This window comes from Orbilia oligospora, assembly GCF_000225545.1.
Source record: "Orbilia oligospora ATCC 24927 unplaced genomic scaffold scaffold00043, whole genome shotgun sequence".
Lineage (NCBI taxonomy): Eukaryota > Fungi > Ascomycota > Orbiliomycetes > Orbiliales > Orbiliaceae > Orbilia > Orbilia oligospora.
The window spans coordinates 1,181,993-1,204,876 of NW_011645600.1; the positions used below are offsets into that span (position 1 = coordinate 1,181,993).

Sequence of the window (22,884 nt, forward strand, 5' to 3'; positions counted from 1 at the left end):
CTTTCTTTCGGAAGGTGAAAGAAGCGGCCCCTTAAATTTACTGCCAAGCCATTGTAGTCAACAACCGAAAAATATTGACATGGAAGTGCTTCACCCATTGCATAGATTTATCGCGGCTATTCTGACCGCATTGACGTGATAGGAAGATGTTGATGCCGAAGAGTCACTGGCGACCTGTTGCGAGCGACGAGCTCATGATGTTTAATATTGACCTAGAATGATTTTGTTTGATATACCCTGCCTTCGGCATGCGCATGCCTAAGGCGCGAGAAAAATTACTCGCAAGGTGCTGTACTCTGCCGTTTGTGGGTGAACCAGTCTGTCGGGTCGGATGGAGATTCTCAGCTTCCCAATCGAGCAGAACTCGAGAGCCGCAGTCATGCATCAACTTACGGGACAATCGAAGCGCCGTTAAAAAAATCACCTAAGATTCACCGGCCCTTTTGAGTTATAAAGTGTAATATTATAAATTGATATTTCAGTTTATCTATGATCATATCGGTTCTCGAGCTTTAATTTAGATTTTATTTTATATAAAATGCTTGGAGTCATGTCAGTCGGCAGCCTTCCTATTAACATCGGCTAATTGACCGCAAAAACATCTCGCAAACTCTTTATAGAGATATACCTTCGAGCCGCCGGTTAGAGTTATTATTTTCTATCGATCGTATTTATCCTTAACCCTATCTAAATTCTTCTTATTATAATATTATGGCTGTTGGTCAATTAATCAATTGAATACACAACGGTTCACCTATTTTGTCCAACTTCACTCTATATATAAGGAGACAATGAATAACTCACAGTCGACCCATGGCGACCATAGTTTCCATATTTTGGGTCCTAGCGGCTCCAACATCATTAAACCACCCTCATTTCACCAAATCCTTCGACAACCGTAGTCATGGCGGCTTAAACGACTACTTCACCCAAGAAACCTACGTAAACCGTACAACCTGGGAATCATAATGCTATATCTTAGTAAAACCAAACGCAATACCAGAGCCCGCAACCCAGTGGCTTGAATACTACTGCGCCAGCTGCCAAGAAGGAAACGTCCTTGAGAGATTCGACAGATGTCGTTGGAAATGCATTACAAATCTAACGCTTCAGTTTGAAACTCGGCGGAAGAACTGCGTTTGGCACCGTTGTTGATGTGGTACAACATAGTAATTTGGCGGGTGTGAAGAGAAGCAACGGTATCAACCAAAGGATTGGTGCTTTTAGCCTTAGCCATGCCAGATCAGTTGGGCCCACGGTCATGTAGCCACCACCACCTTCATTAGCAGCTAGCCGCTATTCAAAAGCTGAAATGCACTCCCTGCAATTGTAGATACCTACAGGTTAAAGCTAAAATTACTAATTCCTAATAAGATACCAGCCATGCACTTTTATCCTTGTAATCAGCAAGTACTCTCATGAATATAATATATAACCTATACTTTGTGCAACCGTAAGATACGTAATCGTACCCACCCACCCCTGTCGTAGTTTGTTGCAATTTGTGTGTTGTAGACGCTTCGACCTGCCCTGCAAAAGGCCGCGTCGTCAGCGGGGCACAATCAGCATGCAGTCAGCCTTGCAGAGCTCATTGGCTGTCGTAATGTAACAGCACCAGCACCAGTAAACGGGACAATTTCTGAGAGAGGGATAGTATTCCCGGTCGATTTGGCCCGGTTTAGGGCTGAAATTGGGTGGGCAGCACGATGACATCGGCTAGACCAACCCCTCATTCGACACGCGCGGGGTAGAGCTATCACGACAGCTATCGACAGGTAACTCCGAAATAACTAAACTTGAGTAAAAGTGGGTATTCCTCAGCCGCAAAAAGCAGAATTTATTTGTTTCGTTGTTTCATAGACTAAGCTTTGTCAGTTCAAAAAGTCTTTCGGATGTCGACATCCGTGAATTAGCGGGGGTAGCTACTGAATAGGATTGCTCTACGGGAAAGAGGTTTCCCGCGGGTACAAGAGGACTTTAAAAAGGAACGGTACCGCCGAGGCCGACCTCATCTAAGATCTATATTCGCACTCATCACGTACGGTAGTTCTGATTACGTGAGGATCCGATCTGCTATTTATTCAACTACTTCCCACTAGTATGTTTACTCTGCCAATACTGAACCCACGATCATCTTTACTGGGCATGCGCTTGGGTAATGTTACTTTAGCTAACCCAAGATTACTATATCCATAGTAAGCTTCACTAGTGTATTATCCGACGACGTTGCAGTTTCCAACATGGCATCAGCACCATACGCTATCACGGGCATTCCAACTACCAGAGCCCCTGATGGAGCCCTCCCGCTTCGTCAAGAGATTGATGCTTGGTCTGCGAACCCAGCCAATGTTGACCAGGTGAACTTATATCTCCAGGCGCTTGCTGCTTTCCAACAGTTGCCTGCGACAGATAAGCTCTCTTACTTCCAGATTGCTGGTTAGTCCGATCAACCGTTACTTCTCTTATCCATTGAGATTCCTTGGCTAATTGCGATTTTTTGTTGTTGTAGGGATTCATGGTATGAATGGTATCAATATTGGTATCTTGGATAGATATACTAATTTATCTTAAAAAAAGGGGAGCCTTTTATCCCGTGGGATGAGAATACCAGTCCTAATCCAAGATCTAGGTGGAGAGGTCAGTATATTGGTCCTATTACTCTATATGTTTTTATATTCCAATAAACTAACCAAGTTATTGAATACAGGATATTGTACACATGCATCAATCCTCTTCCCGTAAGCATAAAAACCCAGGGCCGAATTTCTTGTCGCGGACCGGATATTAGTCTAACTTAAGATACAATAGAACATGGCATCGGCCGTATCTCGCTGTCTTCGAGGTATATAATTTCTACCTAAAGGAAAAATCTTTCGTAGATAGTTAACGCTTGATTTCGATATTTATAGCAAATCCTTCATTCGATTATGCAGCGAATTGCGGCAGCATATCCAGACCAAGAGCTTCGAACCCGATATCAGACTGCCGCAGAAGCATTCCGTATTCCATACTGGGACAGTGCACAACTTAAGGAACGTGGGGGCAGAAGATCCTTGAACGTTCCTTACCTTTGCACCTTGCCTACTGTTCAAGTCTTCACTCCTACTTCCGCTGGAGATACTATCAGGCCTTTTGAAACTATTGATAATCCCTTGTACAGCTACAAATTTGTCACCACACAAGGAATTACTAGTTTCCAAGACCAGGATGGAAATTTCTTTCCAGTAATAGAAACATCCATTCTCCAGGATTCACTACGTGGATTGTCACTAATAAGCATTCGATTGGTAGTTCGCAAACGCGATGGGAACTTCCCGCTATCCACCACAATACAATTCTCGCGACCCCACCGTTTCTTCTCAGTGGACCAATGGATTCGTTGATAACGACTCGATCACGGAGGCACTACGGAATCTGAGTTCTCTTGGTGAGGACGTTTACCGATCATTCACGACCAGCAATTATGCCTGGTACTCTAGCACCCAACAATCAAATCCCCCAGCGCCCAACAGGTATGAAACTTGAAATGTAAATATACTAGTAAATACCAGTCTCACTGGCTAATCTTATCCAACACTTAGCTACCAATCTCTCGAATCGATTCACAATGAAATCCACGGCATCACAGGAGGGGGTGGACATATGAGCTGGAATACGTAAGTCGTATGAACCTGACATTAAAATTAAAAATCTACGTTAGCTAATATACCTAACTTCGCACACTCAGAGTTTCATCTTTTGGTATGGATTCTACCAATTCATTGATGCTTTTTTATACTTGCTAACTTGTATTCCTCAGATCCTATTTTCTGGCTCCACCACTGCAACGTGGATCGTCTGTTTGCCATCTGGCAAGCTATCTACGCTGATACCGGCCGATATCCTGATGCTTGGTTTAATGCACAATCAGCACAACTTCGAGACGAACGAGGAACTTGGTCGATTGCTGCAGGTTCTCGCGAAAATGCTGACACTCCACTAGCTCCATTCCATAAGGACGACAGAGGCAGCGTCTACAATTCCAATGACGTCCGCAATTGGACTAGGTTTGGCTCTTCGTACCCTGAATTGCAACCATGGCTTCCTCAATACCGAGATTCCACTGGTGAATTTAACGCAACGCTATATCGTAACGATGTTGTTGCACAGGTCACCGACTTGTATTCGCGAGTCAGAAGGCGTGTCCAGAACACTCAAGTTCCACGAAATCGCCTTTTTGCTGCCACCCAGACCGGCACCCAGACATTCCAAGGCAGTTCCGCTACTGCAGGCGGGTCGTTTGCGGCCCCACCGACAACACAAGGGCCCGGTCAGCAGTTGCAATTTGGTCCCCCTCCTTCCGGCGGGCAACAGGCCTTCGCCCCTCCACCAACAGTCCAAGCCCAAGCCCAGTCTCAAGGACAACCATTCACCCCGCCAACGACGCTGCCCACTCAGGGACAGCAATTTACCTCTCCTCCTCCTCAAACTGCTCAGGGCCAACAGTTCCCACCCCCGCCGACTCAGCAGCAACAGTTCTCGCCGCCGCCGACTCATCAGCAGCAATTCGCCCCTCCTCCTACGCAGGAGCACGGACAGGCGGTTACGTCACCACCTGCACAGACACAATTCTCCCCTCCGCCAACTCAGGCATTCTCGCCGCCACCGACTGGTGATTCCCACGGACAGCAGTTTACTCCACAGCCGCAACAGCAATTCACTCCACAACCGCAACAGCAACAGCAACAGCAATTTGCGCCTCCCCAGCAAGGACCAGGCGGCCATACCCCACAGGGACAGCATAGCTCTCCACCACCCAAGAAAAGCGGCCTCAGTGGCCTTATGTCCTCTGCTAAACTGCACTTTGGTGAAGCCCTTACTGCAGGCCGTGAAGCCGCTCAAGGCCACCAGCAGCCTGTACAACAGCATCAACAGCCCACTCACACTCCAGGAAACCCTGGCAGCAGTGGTACTGCTCTTGCTACTAAATTTGGTGGTATTATTGGAGGCGGTATTCATATGGCCCAAGAACGTCTTGGTTCTAAGAAGCAGCCGGGCCAACCTGGAACCCGTGGTATTGATGACGAACCTGGTCAAGAAGGAGAATTGAGCCGTGGATTCGGTGATATGAGCTTGGGCCAACAAAGTTTCGGCTCAGGAGAGTCGCTTACTTACCACGAATACGATGCAAACATCCGATTTGAGAGGTAAACTGCGTAACAACCAAAGAAACCCCAAGTATCAAGCCGCTAACCTTAGAAATATAGATTCGACCTCGGTGGTCGTCCATTCACAGTCCACATCTTCCTTGGAGACTTCAACCCGGACCCAGCAACTTGGATGTGGGACAAGAATCGTGTCGGTGGAATCTATAACTTTGTCGCCGGTGTTCAGCGTGGAGACGGAAGCGCTTGCTCCAACTGCGAAACTCAATCCCAGGACCACACTATCGTTACGGGTCAGGTGTCTCTCACTAACGCCCTTCTTGACGACGTTGAAGACTCAGCAAATGGCTTGAATAGCCTGATTCCCGAGGAGGTTATCCCGTATTTGCAACGACATCTGCACTGGCGTATCACTGACGTATGTTGATCCCTCCCAAAGTTCACTTTATATTGTTCTCAATTGTTAACTAACACGTGGGGAAATTAGCCGAATGGAAGGGAGATCCCACGCCAGAGCCTCAATACCTTAAAGATCTCTGTTGTTGAATGTTCCGCCACCATTTCAAACAACCCCGGCGAGCTCACCCAATATGGGGATCACAGAGTCTTGGACATAGTTACTGAAGGTCGTCCGGCTGGCAAAGCGGCTGGCGATGGTTACTAAAAAAAATCTAGTGAACCCTTTCAGCATATTGCACGCAGATTGCTGTTTTGTTTGTTTTATGTAGGGCATTCGAATTCGACGACCCTGAAATTTGCTTCACGAGCATTAAATCAGAGAGGGAAATAGTGAATATTAACCGCTGGGCGAGCGTCTTTTCATGTTTATGTACTTAGGCAGTTGCCTGTTTTTGCTGGAATATATTTTAATTGAGTCTGAAGGCCCACTTCACTTAAAACATGGAGTCCATGATATCGCGATACCTACTCTGGTCACAGTCGCGTTAACAATCGATTGCCTCGTAGATCTACCAATATGCAGCGTCGATCAGCCTTTCAGACACTAAGATCATGTCAGAAATAGCTCCAACCATCTACATACGTACATTCCAAGTCATTTCCACCAGTTCTTTCCTACAAATAACAACCAGCTCCACCCCAATGTAACAACCGTAACCAGAATAGCATCAACCACTTTCATAGTTGATACTACTATTTTTATACATCACCAAAGTTTCGCAATCATGACGAGAGGTTCACCAGAAGAGCAAGCTACAGGGCGAGCACAAGGGAAAGCCCGAGCTGACCCAGTTCAACCTCGTCCTCCACCAGCTTGGACGACACTAGACTCACCCAATACAAGAGATATTGGTGCCGTAGAGCCTCCTATGCAACAGCAACCCCCTGCCAAAGAAATGGGATTTGATCCGCAATACCCAGCACCGGCACCAGGGGTACCCACAAGCTTCTTCACTACGCCTCCATCCGATCAAATTGATGCAGACCCACGCCCTCGAGAACAATTACCACCTATACCAAGGGACCTCCTCTTCCCACATCCAAATCGACCCTCGGTCGATTATACTGGTACCAGGCTCCCGCCGTTGCTACCAGAGAATTTAAAACGAGCTGAAAGACTTGCCGCCGCCGCCGCTGCTGAAAGGAGGAGAGATACAGACGGCAAGCTCCCGACAATGGAGATTATGCATAATATGCGTGTGGTGGGACCCACTGGAAGTATGGATGCGAGGATTGAAGATGCTTATCGGAGTTGGGGGAGTTCGTTGGCTCAGGATAGACCTAGAAACCCACCTCGTCCAGATGCTGGCAGTCGTCCAGGGCCTCGCGAACCAAGCTCTTAATTTATAGACTAGGGAAACTCTTTCCATTTCCTCATCTCTTTTCTTTTCTTCCCCTTTTCTTCCTTCTCCCTTCCATTATTCTCCTTTTGTCTCTCTTCCTCTTTTCCTCTATTCCTCTTTTCTCGCTCTACTTCTTTTGTCTTTCTTCCTTTGTCTTTCCTCCTCTCTTGTCTCTTTTCATACTTTTCCTACTTTTTCTAACTTTTCCTCTTTTTCTAACTTTTTCTCTTTTCCTCTTTTCCTTTCTTCTTTTCTTCCTCTTTTCCTCTTTTCCTTTTTTCTATTTTTCCACTTCCCTCCTTACCTTTTTCTCTTCTTTATATTCGTCCTTTTTTGCTTTGTCTCCCTCTTCTAGTTTTTCTTTCTTATTTTCCTCTTTTTCTTCTCTCTTCTTATTCTCACTTTCTGAAAATCGAGTTCGAACGTTTAGACGTCCGCATTATATTAACTGAACCTATGCCACCGCTATTATTATCAGCATAGCTGCTCGGTAGCTGTTGACTAACTTTACTTAATATTGTTCTACCTCGTTAATCTTATAGAGATAATAAAGTTGCCTTTGCACGTATAAGGAGTCATAATATCCTGCCTCCTTGCCCTATTGCATCCCACTACGATTTTGCATTGCTTTGAAATTTAACTTGCATGTATTCCGTACAATAATTTAATACAACCATAATTTAAATGACCCGAGTCTCTTACCGCGACTGAATTGAATTGCCTTATTAATTATATAGTAGAAAACATTAGATTTCTCGTTGGGCATTTATAGTACGGAGGATTCAACATTAGGACTCGGTATCTCTTTAGGCCACTATCTTATAACAGTAATGCTATCCTCTAAACAAAAGAATAGTTTGTTAGACAAAAAGGACTGCTGATAAAATCGACAAATAGATTTTAGAATGTTACTATATAGCTATAAGATCTGTTAAAACCTATCTTGATATAACTCCACCTATAGGGTTGAATTCTCAGTCAACAACCTAATCATAACTCTCACTAAACCCTTTCATAAATTCCCATTCATGCTTCTTTCTTTCCTCATCCACCACCGGACTGAGACAAGAACTCATATACTATGCTATTTAAAGCTTCCCCGACTTCATCTGAATTCACTGTCCCCCCACCGGTTAGCAATAGGATGCCGGCCACCGGAACCAAAAAACATCCGGCCAGCCATCCGAAAACTCTTTTGAACGATACACTGGCAACGATCCTCTGTTCTTGGGGTATAGCAACGACCGAAGGACCAACTGGTTGAAAAGCGCCGTGGAAAGCATCCCATGCCCCGAGGTACGCCTGCCTAAGCAAAGCTTCGGTGTACCCATCTATATTATCCCATGTTGGGAGCAGAGAGGAGTTCAGGTTGGATAGCATAGTCATGAGGTCAGGCAGAAGCCAGATTGCTTCTTGAACCCATGGGTCTGGCTCGAAAATGACTTCATCGATAGGAGTCGAATCTTCGATGATACGTGGGGCGATGTATTTGCTGAGACGGCTAGTGGTGACCCCCGCTGTAAATTCGATTTTACCAACAAGATAGCAGTTTTGATGGAAGTCATTATGGTCGGGAGGATTGTAATATTTGTCATATCTGTTTCCGGGGCCGAAAATGGTGGGTTGGAGACCTCGACAGAGAGGCCTCGTTATGTCTTGACGGGTGAGTAAGAGGCCGACAGATTTAGTACCAGAAAATAAGGTGGAAGAAGGTAGGACCGAGGTGTCATCGGTGACCCTGTACGTCTTATTGGCATCGAAAACGACCGTTGCCCCCTCGGTGTAATATAAACTCAGATCCTCACTTATCTGGCTGAGTCTCTTGGATTCGCCGCCAGTAATCAACTCAACATCAGCCGATGAGACTTCTTCAGCGCTGACCGCCCAGGAGATGCTGTGTACCCGAATGCAGGGGATTGTAACGTTATATACTGTCGAGTTGACTGGCAGGCCGTCATCATTCATGACATGACGGCATCCGTTCCCGGTGATTGAGGTTCCGTTTTTCGCGGCTGCTGCTGGATTAGCCCAGGCCAGTGCCGCATAACCTGCCGCCCGCCTCAAGTGAGAGTTATGAATATATCCTCCGACATTGTACCAGTACCATAGATTGAAGTTGGCAGTGGGAGAAACCGAGCTTATGTTTTGGCTTTTATCTCCTAGCGTGGATGATGAGGCCCAATCGATTGAGCCGGAGAGTAGAGGCGCAAGGAATGGCTGGGGTAGCATGAAGAGTAATGCCAGTAGAATAACCCAGCTACCGCCTTGCTTAGGTAGCTTGGGGGGGAACATGAACCATGGAGGTACACGCCATGACAGCATAAATGATACCCGTTCAGCCCCAGCATCAGTAACGGTGCCGTCAGTGGTATTGGCTTTGCTACCGTCATTAACCTCAGCCGTTTGATCTGTAGCAGCGACCTTGGTGATTTCGAAATCTTCGGCAGCTTCGGTTTCTTTAGCTGACCCGGGGGCACCGATTTTAAAGTCACCGAACTCCTTGTTCTTGCTAAGTTGACAGGCACAATCCCATATGGCAATAACCGACCATGAGCTGACGAACAACTTGACGAGGACTAGGCCTACAGAAACGAATGTTGTGACATCGCTGACATGTAATCTGAGCCTCCCACCCACATATCTATGGGTCGAGGTGTCGATAGCTTGATACCCGTCTATAGCGAGAGCAACCACCAGTGCTAGAGCGATGCAGAAAACCGAATGTCCGATTAAGAAAATAAAAGCCCTAAGTCCCTTTAGTGGTTTCAGCGGGACTCCGTGCTCTTCTTTTCTTGACCCCGACTCCATGGTAGCTACCGATTTATCCATACCTTCGCAAGTTAGTATATGGTTATTGAGGTTTGTATAATTTAATACACAAAATGGATGGCTACAAAACATTAAAACCTATCTCCAGAGCGGGAGTTTGGAACTATTAATGTAATCCCTCCCAGCCATTGCTAACCCACACACGGCAAACTCCAATAGGGAGTTATAGAGAACAATACTGGTCTCTGGGCATTCTCCACTTTCTTAGTGCAAGAACTGACGAACTTACGAATAGTCCTGAGCCGAGACTGAGATATGATTTCCTATAGTCGACCTTGGCTGCGCTGCATTACAGTGCTCCATCGAATACGCCGTTACAGCATTTCCCAGACTGTATAACCCTCATTTTTTTGGTGGCTGACCCGGCGTCTGGCTTCGAGACTAAACCCTCATACTATGTGAAGGTTTGTGTGGAGGCCTCATGTTGGATTTTTCAATGTCCCTATATGCATTATGTAAAACGAGAAGGCTTTCTCAGAATTGTGATATTGACGAGCAGTTCTGATATAGAGGGGCGTAAGCCAGGGTATATGAGGCTGACCAATTATCGCCCTTGATATTTGCAAACTTAATTAAACTTACCCACCCATACAACTGCATTATATTAGAAGAGGCTAGTTAGTAATTGATAAGGGCTATCGATAAAGCCGTGTACTGCTAGCCAATTGATACCGGAATTCCTGCAAATGCAATAAGCGAAAGATCCAGGTATGCATATGCACGGTATTGTGTGTTTCGCTTCTCATACCAACCTGCTTTTTCCGAGGAAATTTCGGTATGTCGGAGGAGGATCGTTAAACAATTGGCACGGACGAAATGGGTCCCGTCCCACAGTTTGTATCCTGAGATGGACAAAGAGTATGGCTTGGCAATGAATATGGTTTGAGGTTGTTAATTAGGAGATTGTTACCCACAAACCGATTAACCGATTATACGGACAACCATATTCGCATGTCATGCATAGGATCCTTCCACCCCTTGGACAGCACCAATACCCAAACTAACGGCTGATAATACCAGATCCACGACAACTAGCGAACTTGAATACTGGGTTCCTGTTATAGCTTGGTGCTATTCCGATGACGGAACTTCTAGACAGAGTTGTACTTTTATCAAATGTTGCAGGATGGATTTTGGTCAAATTTTATTGCCTCAAGAATGCATCTATAAAATCTCGTTATACATTCTAACGGCACTTTATTCCGTTCTATAATATTAAAACAGATCCGAATACATCCCGGTGGCGTCCCATTACTTGTATTCGCTATAATGCAATGACGGAGTGCCTGTTCCCATATTTCGAGCACAAATTCAAAACATGGCTTATGCACGATAGGCAGACGTAATATTTCTCTTCCCTTTCGAAACTATCTCATGTATAGACGAGTGCGGCGGGAGATCTATAGAGTCAGACTAACTATGCTTCTGAGTGACAGTCTTGTCTTTGGCACCGAAATTCTTCTTAAAAATCACATTATATATATGTACCTTGGACGATAGTTCGGACTGAGAACAAAAGCTTTTCTGAGCCAGCAAGCAGGTCGACTACATTTTGATTCAGAAGAATCTGAGGGATATATCCGGATCCTTTGCTGAACTTTAGCGATATCGTGCAGCCCTATTTCTTTCAAACCGTTATCTAGCCGGGGCGGCAGCCGGCAGGGCTCTCATCATGCAAGCCGTCCACAAAATTGTTTCCTCCAGTTAAATATGTCAATATCACCAAACTTGTCTATATTCGAATGTTTTTTTCGGCCTTGCTGGTGGTGTCACCATTTTCTAGCGAACGTGCGCACCACTAAGCTTAAGCAGGATACGCCACATTGCATGGCATATCCAGTCCAGGATAGGCACAAGAGGCTGACAACGAATTGCAACACCTGAAAGGGATTTTGGACCCTGTAGAAATATGGGCATGCATATCTGCCGCTCTGCAAGCTGCACGCCCGGTGATGCATGATGGTCAATATTCGCAACCACCGCGACTGTTACGCAGTATTTTCTTATTTTGGGGAATATAATAGTAGTGGAATACTCGTAGTTCTCATTGAACTGAATTTCTTTTGTGACAGGATGAAACCCGTCACAATGTTTTAATTTTCCCTTCGGCACTTAGGTACAACAGGATTGAGGCTGAAAGTGGGGAGCTGCCGAAATCAAGTGAGTTAAGTCCTAAGGTGCAAACAAATTGTGATTCTTTTGCCGATTTGGCCCCAAAACATGAGTTTGGACGAACCGTTTAAGTGATCTTGGAAAACCGTTCATAGATCTGAATCTGCCTGGGGTACGTATTGGGTCTTGTTTGAGACCAAAGTTGGATCGACCGGGCAAATTGCGCTATTTCTTACTTCACGTTTTGCAACTGGCTCTCTATAGCTCTAGATCCCAGCCAGAGAAACGCAACGTGCATGATTATTCATATGATTCCAAGTAGTAGGATATATCTCGCGGCTCGAAGGAGCCCCAATACAGGTTGAAAGATTGATTTTTTTTTATAGTAGCAAGAAACTATCGCGCGAAGCCAAGTTGATTTTTCACCATCATACTCATAAACTCGAAGATTCTATTAACTCCCTATGGGTTGAAGAATAGTAATAATATTAATATATTATAGGGCGTCATTTGCAAACTTGACTAAGTAAGCTGGTCATCCTGTAAAAGCCTTCCGTCTTATAAATCTACCCGTTATTTATCCCCACCCCCAACTTCACAGTTATACCCGAATATTATCTCAAAAACAAAAAAAAACCTCTTCGGTTCGGTAGGCTGCTAATATGAATGAAGGAAGGAAGGTCGATCAACAATGGGAAATAGTGACGTTGGACACGCAGGTTAACTGTGTGGTATTTCGGGGGAACGTGTGTTGTTGTGTAACGACTAATTTTAGATATTTTGTAATGAAAATTCGAGAAAGAGCGTAAGAAAAGATGTTTGATACATAATCTCTTGATCAATTGAATGGGGCTCATCAATATCTCGTCCTCGGAGCTTCTTTTTAAGCAGGTAACCGCGAGCCCTTATTATAGTTAAAATCTTTATGATTCAGCCTTCTTATATTCCCCGATCAAGCAACTCAATGGACGAGTAACAGGCATAACCCCAGACCAGTCGCAACAAAAGTTAACCATTCCTGTGCGCTGCGGCACCGGGACAAGTATATACTAGGTAAGTACACATTATCTGATAAAATTATCACAAGAAAATATGACGCGGCGGTATTCGCACATTCTACAATCGATGAACAGGGTTCCTTCTCCCAAGCTAGAAATTCTTTTCCTGTGAATTACCTAATGCCAACCAACGTCGGAGGAAAGGTACGGGTGCACCCGAGTCTAAGCCTCATCCTTCCAGGTACACCCTGCTAAAAAAAAACCTTGTTCGCAGAATAAACAGCAATGAAGCCTTGTACTACGCGAATATTCGTCAGAGGGCTATCAGAAACAGAGAGCAAAGTAACGTTACGATCGACTGAAGACATTTCTCTTCGAAATGTCAGAGGATCGAAGAATGGAACTATCTGTCCCCCCTTTCGTTCTAGAAGACCTCAAGAACCTCCAGTTATCTCTCGGCGAAAGATTAGCGAAAGATTAGAACCAGGAGAGGCAGCTAGCTAGCCGTGGCAGAGCCCCACTGCGAGTTTTCCAGATCGGGTTTTCGGGCGAACTAATACTCAGTAGGACCTTCCATTCTCCCGACCCCACAATCAGACGCTTCGACCTGAGCGACAAGGTACAAAATATTAATCTTAGCGAGTGAAAGTGTTACATTTATACAATAAAATCATTCCACACGCTTGATGCAACCATGCTACGTATCAAAGCCCGATTTCGCAGCCAATACCTAGGATTTGGCCGACTTCGCCCCAATTTGATGGCCCTTCCACACGTTCGCGCCCGGATGCCGAGATTTCGGGGTCCGACTCATCGCGATCTTAAGATTGATTAGATTTCGGAATACTAGGCTACAATGCTATTATCAATCTACCGCGAATTCGAACTTGCGGCTACCAATGACGTGGTCGTATCTAAGCCGCTGGTATCGATACTAAAACCTAGCCTTGTCGAGGAATTCGAGGGCGCAATAACCATGCGCGAACTTACGAAGCCCTAGGGATTGAAGTTACGTAAGTAGGTCATCCTGAATTTCCATTGATGATTTAAATCTTATAAAATCACGACCTTGGTATTGGCCTATATAAGTGTGTGTCCTCAGTTCTAGCCTTGGGGCAATATTCTTTAAATCCTATATTTACGGGGTCTTGATTTAGGACGTCTATCTACAATCTCACTTCGGCGTGATTGGGAGTCAGGTTATCTTCAATCAAATAATCCGACGCAATGCAGCAAAAGACCTTTCTTGCTTTGGTCCTTCTCTATGGAGTCGAATGTCTAGATTTGGGCAATGCACATGCCCATAATCCATTTCTCCTCAAAAGACAAGCTCCAAGAGAGCGGTTGTTCGAAAATGTAAGTCTATCATATAGCCCCAGTTATATAGTCCCCAGTATGTACAAAAAACCATTAAGATCTCTAAGCTAACGAAGCAACTATCAGATCCCAGCAACCGTCGATCTAAAATGGTACCCCTGTAGTAACGAAACTACCGAAATCCCTTTCGAATGCGCAAGACTCAGCGTTCCCCTAGACTACAAAAAACCCAATAATGGACTCCGCGCCATAATCCCAATCATCAAATATCCTGCGGATAAGGATGTCCCATACAAGGGTTCGGTTTTGATCAATCCGGGTGGTCCAGGTGGTTTAGGTTCGGAAACAGTATACGATGTCCCAACCGCCAGACAAATCAGGTCGAATATCATTGGCCCCGGATGGGATATTCTAGGCTTCGATCCTCGAGGTATCGGTTATTCGGTTCCATACGGAAGTTGTGATATTATACCATATTCGGTTGAGCCTGAACGTCAAAATGCGACAACTTTATTCCAGGCTCCTTCTAAACTAAAATCCAGACGACGTGCAACTAAACTTCCACCCAATAACGACGAGGTCTCCTATGGAATACTAATACCTGATGATCCACCATCTTGGAAGCCCCAGGCTTACCAAACGGCATTTCAATTCAATACCGCCTGTCAAGAATACGTCTCTCAATACAACCAAGCAGGACCACATATGAACACCGTTGTCGTAGCCACGGATATGCTATCTATAGGCAAAGCTCTCGCTCGAGGAGGAAACCAACCCGAAGACACCACCCTAGTAAACTTCTACGGTATCAGCTACGGTACACTTCTCGGCCAATATTTCGCAACTCTTTACCCCAATAACGTTGGAAGATTCCTCTTGGACGGAGTAGTAGACGCCGAAACATGGATTTCTCATAGCGATGTGAACACGACTGTTACACACGCTGACAAAGCATGGTCACTATTTTTCTCTTCGTGTTTCAACGCCGGTCCGGAAAGGTGTAGTTTTTACACTGCCAGGAGCCCTTCTGGTACAGGAAAAGTCCCCGTGACGAGAAATTCTCACTATCTCCGCGATAGATTTAATACAATCACCTCAAGGTTAAATGCAACAAAGTACGAACTAGAGGGGAAGGAATACGCACCCGTGGTCTCTAGTATCCTCATAACTCTAAAATTACTCATCTTCAACTCTATTTACAGAGCACACGAAACCTGGCCTCATCTATCGGACTTCTTTGTCGCCGCAGAGCCAATATTAGTCCCTAATCCAGCAGAGTGGGACCTTGAAGCTTTACAAGCGGCCTTTTTTGAACTTCAGATGAAGATGGGACTTACGACTTATGCTCCCGTAACGACTATTCCAGAGTCTTTTACTCAAGTTTCGTGTACAGATGCGAGAGATATTCGCGGCTTAGAGATAACTCCAGCTGAAGAACAGGCTTGGAAATTGGCAAGTAGGGTCGGTGGTGTCTCGAAATTGGGGGCCAAGATACAGTGCTCGCAGTGGCAAATACGACCTTCGTGGGAGTGGTATGGACCTGTTGGTGGTGCGACTAAAACTCCGATTTTGTTTGCGGGAACATTATTGGATCCTATTACTCCTTTTGAAAAGTACGTCTGCCGATACTTGGTTTCTGATGGGTATTTTAACTGACATTTTGAATTTCATAGCTCTGAGAAGGCCAGAAAGCTCTTTAAGGGGGCAAAGATGTTCTATGTCGACGAAATAGCGGTAAATACATGAATCCCTTTTTAGATTTGTAGATCTAGAGCTCGGACCTTGGAACTAACGATATGATGACTTTTTCTAGCATACGGCTTTCCTCACTAGGAATACCTGCGCATTCCGTCATGCTCTAGCTTATTTCCAAAATGGAACGCTGCCCGACCATAATAATCGTTGCAAAAAGGAGATACAACCATTCTTTTGAAGGTTTGATGTCAGGATGTCAGGATGAATCTCAAGTGTGCTAGTATGCAGTAAGATAGCACTAGGCTCCTTCGTTTCGAGTTATATGTAAAGCATCTAAAGTATATATCAACAAATAATCAAAATTAATAGACCAATGGGAACCAGAATGATAGTGCCAACTACAGACTTATTGCCTCTTTTGGATGTTTGGTGGTGATAGATTACTCTTTAAGTCTGCGAATTATACTTAGGGTTTCAAGATTTCACGTTACTACAGTCTACAGAATCACGAAAACAAAATTATATAGAAAGCTCAAGAGTACAGAAAACACTTTTCATTATCAGTTTTCCGAACCACCGCCAGTAGACAAGTAACATGTGTCTCTACTGACGGCGGTTCGGAAATAACAAAAAAAATAAAGAAAAAATAAACACCCACACCTTCTCACCTCCACCTCCACAACCATTGCCCCCTCAGCTCTCCCCCAGACCCCCATCCACTAAGTCTACTCATTCCCAGCCATGACAACAAGAACAATGGCAACAAGTCAATTCAGAGAACCAGTTGGTCTGGAGGCCCAGTCTCAGCAACAGCCATCTCTCTATGCCTGTATGTATTGCTAGGTAATGAATCTCTAACTCTATTCCCATATATATCTACTTTCTACGCTCTACATAACATCAGTACCATAGCCCTTGATTCGGATCTCTCAGCTGCTCCTAGCGCTGCTCTGGATATATTAGGCAAACCTTGTGTTGCATTTTTTGTGTTGCGGTAGCCCGGCCCCAGTTACACAAGAATCGGCAGGGTAAGCGGGGCCTCGACAGGTCTTCAGTATTCAGTCTTCGAGACTGGTCGACCAGCCAGCTATAGGCTAAAAGTGACTATTGCATTATATTTATGTAGTCTTATATTAAAACGCTTCGGCACACTGTATTGATGACCCTTCTCAACTCGGTATTATATTAGTATTAAACGGATAGGCATTACAAAGAAGTACTTTCGTGATAGATCAAAACATAAAATCAAAGGGCTATGCTTGTGTGTACGATGAAATAAAATAATAAATGCAAAGCGCTGAATGCATGCCGATGTGGGTCCAAAAAACACCCAAAGCCCTCTCCTAGCCATGTGCGATCCTCAAAGCCGTCAATTACACTTACCGCCTACCTGTCATCACCCCATAATAATCCTTTTGACATGCTCTACTGTTGCAGACGTAGCCGCCTCCAGTAAAGCGCTCGTAGTCTCAGACCCATGCGACTCTTCACCCACACTCGCCCCGTGAGATTCCCCTTCACCAGAGTCAACTTTTGCACCGTGGCCCTCGGGATTGGGGTAATAGAAAGCAGCTACGGCAACAATAAAGTAGACCATAAGCAAGAAACTCCCTTCCAGCCAATTCGTCTTTCTGTCTCGGATAAAGTTGCCGACGACTAGGACGGATAGGAGAAGGGAGAATGCCATGAAGTACTCGAAGTTAAGATCCATATTCAGTCCTTTTGCCCATCCGACAATAACGACGATGGGAGAGACGAGAAGAGCTGTTTGGACGGTTGCACCGAGACAATGGGATAGAGCAAGGTCCATTTGTCCTATAATGCTGTTAGTGGGATAATTATCATGCACCATCTTAGTTTAAGTACTTACTATCCCAAGCTTCATCCAAGGCTGTCAAATGTTCTGCAGCCTTCTCGATGAGTGGAACCAAAATCAAACCCATGAAAGGATCCGAAATGTGCCTCGTTTCCACGATGTACGGGATCTCCTGCACCATGAAGTAGGCGCAGAATGAGACGAAGGTCAATCCGACAAGGGTAAGGAATATCGCCTCTAGAAGAGAAAGCTTTCGGCGATATCTCTCCTTGTGACCATCTGCATCTGCTTTTTCTGCCTGTTCAAGAACATGATGAAACGTGGTACTGTGAGTTTTGAGTTGGAAAAAGAGGAAACTACGTTAGGGTTAGCTCAGCACTCCTAAATCGACCCGGCCGTATGATACTAACCAGACGTATGCAATCAGGAGCCCAATACTGACAATACGGCTAACATCAACGACTCGAAGCGAAGCATCATGTTCGCCAATGTCTGCCCGTGTATATATTGCCTGGTAGAACTGGCTGGGGAGGATAACTCCAACAGCACTAACTAACAAAGCAGCTCCGGATACTTCTGTTACGTATTCTGCGATATCTTGCTCGCGGTAGGCAATACCGCCCACGAGGAAGCATGCACCGGTAACTAGAAGTAGATTGGCAAGCATAGATCCTAGGAGAGCGGCTCGGACGACGTCGTATTGCTTATCGATGAGAAGGATCAAACAAACAATGAGCTCGACGACAGCGCCTGTAAAAATCTCGAGAGTGGCCCCAATAGTCTATATTGATATTATTAGACATTAGACAACATATTATCTAGCTTGCGCCTATGCAGAAACGCTTACCTTTGGTAGTTTCGCTTGTAGCTCTCCGCTTGCAAAAGCCAGAAGGTTGCCACTTGGCACCATTGCAATGAAGTTCAGAATAAATACAGCCAGCGGATGCGTATCCCTACTAGTGTACCACATCACAATACCAGCAGGAATAGCCGGAAACAAAATGTTACTCCAGGAACTCAATGTCGAGGTACTCTTAATTGTGATTTTTGTTGCCTTAACGGGATTAAACCGAGCAGGCTTAGGCTGAGCACCTTTTCTCAACCTCCTTTCATGTTTTTCCTGGGCTTCCTCTGGTGTAAGTCCTGCGAATGTCTCATGCTGACCTCTTCGACGGAATAATGGATTTCTCCATAGACCTGGGTCATGGTGTTGAGAGGATCGAGGCGCTACAGGTAGTGGGAGTTCACTCTCCGTTGAAACTGTAGGGGCTGTAACTTCAGGCTCTTTAGGCCCATTTTCGAGGTCGCCGGGGGTAGCCATCGGATGAAAATGTGCACCAAACGGCGTCGTTACGCTCCTTCGTCCACAATAACAGCGTTATCCAGTTCTAACGGCTTAGTATTCCTTCAAAAAGTTGATGTCGTCTGAAGGCAGGGATATATCAGTACTACGGAAAGCGTGGTGTTGTATTCCCGAATCCCACAAAACAATGTCCTAAATACGCGCAGAAAAGGTCTGCTGGTCCTGGAATTGAGTCTTCTTCTTCGATAAGTTCGAGTATTAGGTAAAAAGAAATCCCTACTTCGGAGCAAAGAGCTTGGGGGACTGACTTGGGTTTTAAAAGAAGCCTAGCCCTGCACGCCACAACCTTGAACTAGACTTCACGAATTGCAATCCAAATCGCCAATTGGTTCGACGCGATGTTTTAATTTGACCGTAACGAGTTCCAGATTTTCCCGCAGTTCCCTTGCAAACAGCGCCAAGCAAGGAAAGATCAGACGTCAGATACTGGAACAAGCCGTTCGAAAGGGGGACCAGCCAGGTGTCAAGCAGCTGCTGGGCAAGCAGCCGTCGTCGACAATTGTGAGAGGCGCTTGGTATATCTCATATTGGGATTTCGATGATTCAACATTCAAAAGGAAAACAGAACGTTCGCATAACTTAACATTTCAGGGTCTTTTCGCAAGTCGCCAATCCCGTCGGAACTGAGCTGGTTCCCGTGCACCAAGAAGCCCAGCAAAAGCTTGGATTCCTTGGTTTTGACACGACTTGCGGGATGTTGACATTCCGTTCACGCTGCAAGGCTGACGAACATGGCATCAGCCAAGACCGGACAATGACCGCAGTTGCATTGACCACAATTTCTGCAAACCTGCCCAGATAGCATATGGAGTCCACCATCGATTCACAGAGTCATTTCATCTCGATCATGTCATGGCCACGAAAAGCTTGAACGCCAACGGTGGGAAACTGAATCCTCAAGGAACGTTAGCCCTAAGCTAAGCCAGGCAAAGCCATCCGTGGTCGCCGACGTCCTAATCGGGAAGGCTAAGCCACTTCGAGACTGTTGTATTTTACTCAACAACACATTCCAACTGGTCAAGCTCTACATGATCTAACACATGGCATCCTGGGCCACATGTCTTAAAATTCCACAAAAACATGCAAATATGATACTGATTCTGTACAGGAGATTGGGTCAAATATTCTGCGCCTGGTCTCGAGGCTAGTCAAATATGAAGTCTTATTGCTGCCCAAAAACATATTCATGACATCAAGACTCCTTAAATTTCTTTGAACAGGAAGACGCTCGAATCGCCTGTTCTAATAGCCGGGGCTTCTTCTAGCTTCTAACCATGCATCATGTCGGCTCTCCTTATCTTAGCGCTCTTCATCATATATTTTATATCGCTCGGTCTAGCGCTAGCACCGAAAACAAAATATGTCACGAAGTCCACGCTTATATATGAGACAGTGCACCCTGTTGTGACTGTCTATGTTACGGACGAAGCCCAATGCTCTTCCCTTGGGCTCCCTTTGTGCCACGAAGTACTACGGGCATCCAATTCACGTTCAAGCTCACAATTATTCTTCCTATCCACCTCTAATAGTACGGCGGCATTAATACTCTCCGATAATCAGGTTACAACGACATCAACATCTTTCTATGGTGCCACTACGACGACGACTACGGCGACGAAGAACAGCGCTATAGGTGAATCTGAAACCTTAGACAACAATAGTTTTAGTACAAAACTTAATGCGGTCAACACGAAGAACAGAGTCCTGACGAGCCAGGGATCGGTCGCTCAGTCAGCCTCTACGGCTCCTGACACTACTTCTAGCGATGGTCCGACTACTACTATTACAACAACAGAAAGTATTGGTGAAGAAATCGATTTAGATTCTTCTTCTTCGGATAATAATATCCCCTCTAGCTCTCTTTCAGACACCCACACAACTATAAACCATCATTCACCGTTTATGCTTGAAAGTGCGGGATCGGACCATTTCGTGCAATTTGGCCCGGAGGGCACGATAATAATCGGACCAGTCATACCAGACCCCGAGCGAGCAGTTCCTCCAATGTTTATTTTGCATCATCATGGATATCTTACCAGCGGAGATGATCCAAATGACATTGTATTCCTACGAATTGTCGATCAAAACCAAACGCGACACAAACGCGACGAAGCGAGTGAATATTATAAAGTGATTCACGGCCCCAAAACAAATATATCTTTTGATGATTTAACTTCGAGATTTAGTATAAAAGATGGTTTTCTCGAGTTCTTCGAACAGGGCCAAAATAATAGTCGGTTTGATTGGTACGTGTCTACTGATGTGGATTCGGTATCTTGGTTGTTTATGGGGCCGACAAAAGCGGCATTTCCAGAAGGGTTCAGCCACATCAAACTTTCTAAGCAAAATCCAAGTACTTCACTTCTTCAAAATTTTCTCACGTCAACGATAGTCACCACGAATAGCGTAATACCGCCTAGCGGGCTGACAGCAACTCCCACCACTACAATTCCTCAAGCCATAGTATCTTCCCCTTCCAGTACCTCTTCTAATTCATTAATTACTAGCCCAGATGATGAAGAAACCTCTAAGGCCCTTACAATAAGCTCTAATAATGAAGATACCTCCAACGACAGCTCATCCCTTCCCCTTTCGAAAAGCAGACTAACAAAATGTCCAAAGACGCCAAACCCAACGCAAGTGTGGAAAATAGTGCAGATTATAGCTCAGTTGGACCTCAGAAATTACTGTTCAAACCTACTCGGATACAAAAGTCCAGCTACGGTTGTTAAGACCAAGGCCGGATCCACTCTCATTGTGACTGTTAATATCACAGGGGATGAGGAAACGGAAGTCGAAACTTCGACATATTACACAGAAACAGCTACCGTCGCCTTTTCCACGGTCTACAATGCCGGTGACCAGCCAGAAAAGCGGCATGTGCAGAGTACCGAAGAGAAAACTGTTTCAGGAGTCACTTATTTGGTGGTGAACAAGAGTTCCTATGATGGTGTCTATGGAAAGGAGGACGATGATGATGCACTGACAAAGGTTGAGATTGGATCGAATACCAATGCGGATATTGATTATCCAATAGATTCTCCGGAGAAAACACCTCCACAACTAGCTTCATTCTGCGAAATTGACATTAGTGAGGCGTGTTCACAAATTGTCGCACCTTCTGAGCCTACAACCATAACCAAAACAAACAAAGGCAAAACCATGACCCTACCTCTGACCGATGCTCCAACAAAAACCGAAACTAAGGTCCTTTTGGCGGCTTCAACCACAACCGTCCTTAATACAACCCAAATATCCTACCCAGGTGCTGGCCGCCTCACGGTGGACTCGGGTACATATAATCGATGGTATCTCTCCTGGGCCGGCGATACTCTAGACCCAGCATTATGCCTCCTTCTACCCTCTACCAACGCTACCTTCTTCATAACAGAGTACCGTCCAAACATGGAGACTTATAGAGTATATACCAACGGTCCTGATGGCGAAAAATACTACATGTCGATCGCGGTCCCAATCGGTATCTCTGCAATCACAGACTATAGTATCAGCTTAAAGACTTTGAACGACATCAATAGCGATGAAGGCAGTGTACTCTTATATGTGGCTTTGAATTTGGAGAATGGATACATTAATATTGACACGGAGATCACGGGAACAGATAGGAATACGATGTTTGGATGTGTGATGGTCATGGGGAAGGAGCTAAGGGCACAGGTTAGACTTTATGCGGTGGGAGATGGGACGGTACCGAGGGAGTGTCAGGCTTGGAGCAATTTGATTTTAATATAATGAGAGAGAGCCATGGCGTTGGAATATTGTAGTACTACACTAAAATAATAGTCCTAAG

At 45.2% G+C, this 22,884-nt stretch overlaps 6 protein-coding genes across 6 annotated transcripts; 4 read left to right on the plus strand and 2 right to left on the minus strand.

The window, feature by feature from the left end:
- Nucleotides 1–2,240: 2,240 nt before the first annotated feature.
- AOL_s00043g366 (uncharacterized protein) lies at nucleotides 2,241–5,808 on the plus strand (the record flags this gene model as incomplete). Its single annotated transcript, XM_011120852.1, has 12 exons — nucleotides 2,241–2,436; nucleotides 2,510–2,518; nucleotides 2,578–2,637; nucleotides 2,708–2,738; nucleotides 2,809–2,842; nucleotides 2,910–3,224; nucleotides 3,292–3,512; nucleotides 3,582–3,656; nucleotides 3,728–3,741; nucleotides 3,800–5,186; nucleotides 5,247–5,562; nucleotides 5,632–5,808. The coding sequence occupies 12 exons, from the start codon at nucleotides 2,241–2,243 to the stop codon at nucleotides 5,806–5,808; spliced, it is 2,835 nt and encodes a 944-aa protein (XP_011119154.1).
- A 520-nt stretch (nucleotides 5,809–6,328) lies between these two features.
- Nucleotides 6,329–6,946, plus strand: AOL_s00043g367 (uncharacterized protein; the record flags this gene model as incomplete). Its single annotated transcript, XM_011120853.1, has 1 exon — nucleotides 6,329–6,946. The coding sequence occupies one exon, from the start codon at nucleotides 6,329–6,331 to the stop codon at nucleotides 6,944–6,946; it is 618 nt and encodes a 205-aa protein (XP_011119155.1).
- Nucleotides 6,947–7,990: 1,044 nt separating this feature from the next.
- On the minus strand, nucleotides 7,991–9,754 carry AOL_s00043g368 (uncharacterized protein; the record flags this gene model as incomplete). Its single annotated transcript, XM_011120854.1, has 1 exon — nucleotides 7,991–9,754. The coding sequence occupies one exon, from the start codon at nucleotides 9,752–9,754 to the stop codon at nucleotides 7,991–7,993; it is 1,764 nt and encodes a 587-aa protein (XP_011119156.1).
- A 4,358-nt stretch (nucleotides 9,755–14,112) lies between these two features.
- On the plus strand, nucleotides 14,113–16,135 carry AOL_s00043g369 (uncharacterized protein; the record flags this gene model as incomplete). Its single annotated transcript, XM_011120855.1, has 4 exons — nucleotides 14,113–14,241; nucleotides 14,329–15,815; nucleotides 15,876–15,936; nucleotides 16,016–16,135. The coding sequence occupies 4 exons, from the start codon at nucleotides 14,113–14,115 to the stop codon at nucleotides 16,133–16,135; spliced, it is 1,797 nt and encodes a 598-aa protein (XP_011119157.1).
- A 1,158-nt stretch (nucleotides 16,136–17,293) lies between these two features.
- On the minus strand, nucleotides 17,294–19,034 carry AOL_s00043g370 (uncharacterized protein; the record flags this gene model as incomplete). Its single annotated transcript, XM_011120856.1, has 4 exons — nucleotides 17,294–17,712; nucleotides 17,768–18,069; nucleotides 18,124–18,494; nucleotides 18,561–19,034. The coding sequence occupies 4 exons, from the start codon at nucleotides 19,032–19,034 to the stop codon at nucleotides 17,294–17,296; spliced, it is 1,566 nt and encodes a 521-aa protein (XP_011119158.1).
- A 1,323-nt stretch (nucleotides 19,035–20,357) lies between these two features.
- AOL_s00043g371 (uncharacterized protein) lies at nucleotides 20,358–22,826 on the plus strand (the record flags this gene model as incomplete). The annotated part of the gene is made up of 1 exon (XM_011120857.1): nucleotides 20,358–22,826. One exon carries the CDS (start codon nucleotides 20,358–20,360, stop codon nucleotides 22,824–22,826), a length of 2,469 nt encoding a protein of 822 aa, XP_011119159.1.
- Nucleotides 22,827–22,884: the final 58 nt, after the last annotated feature.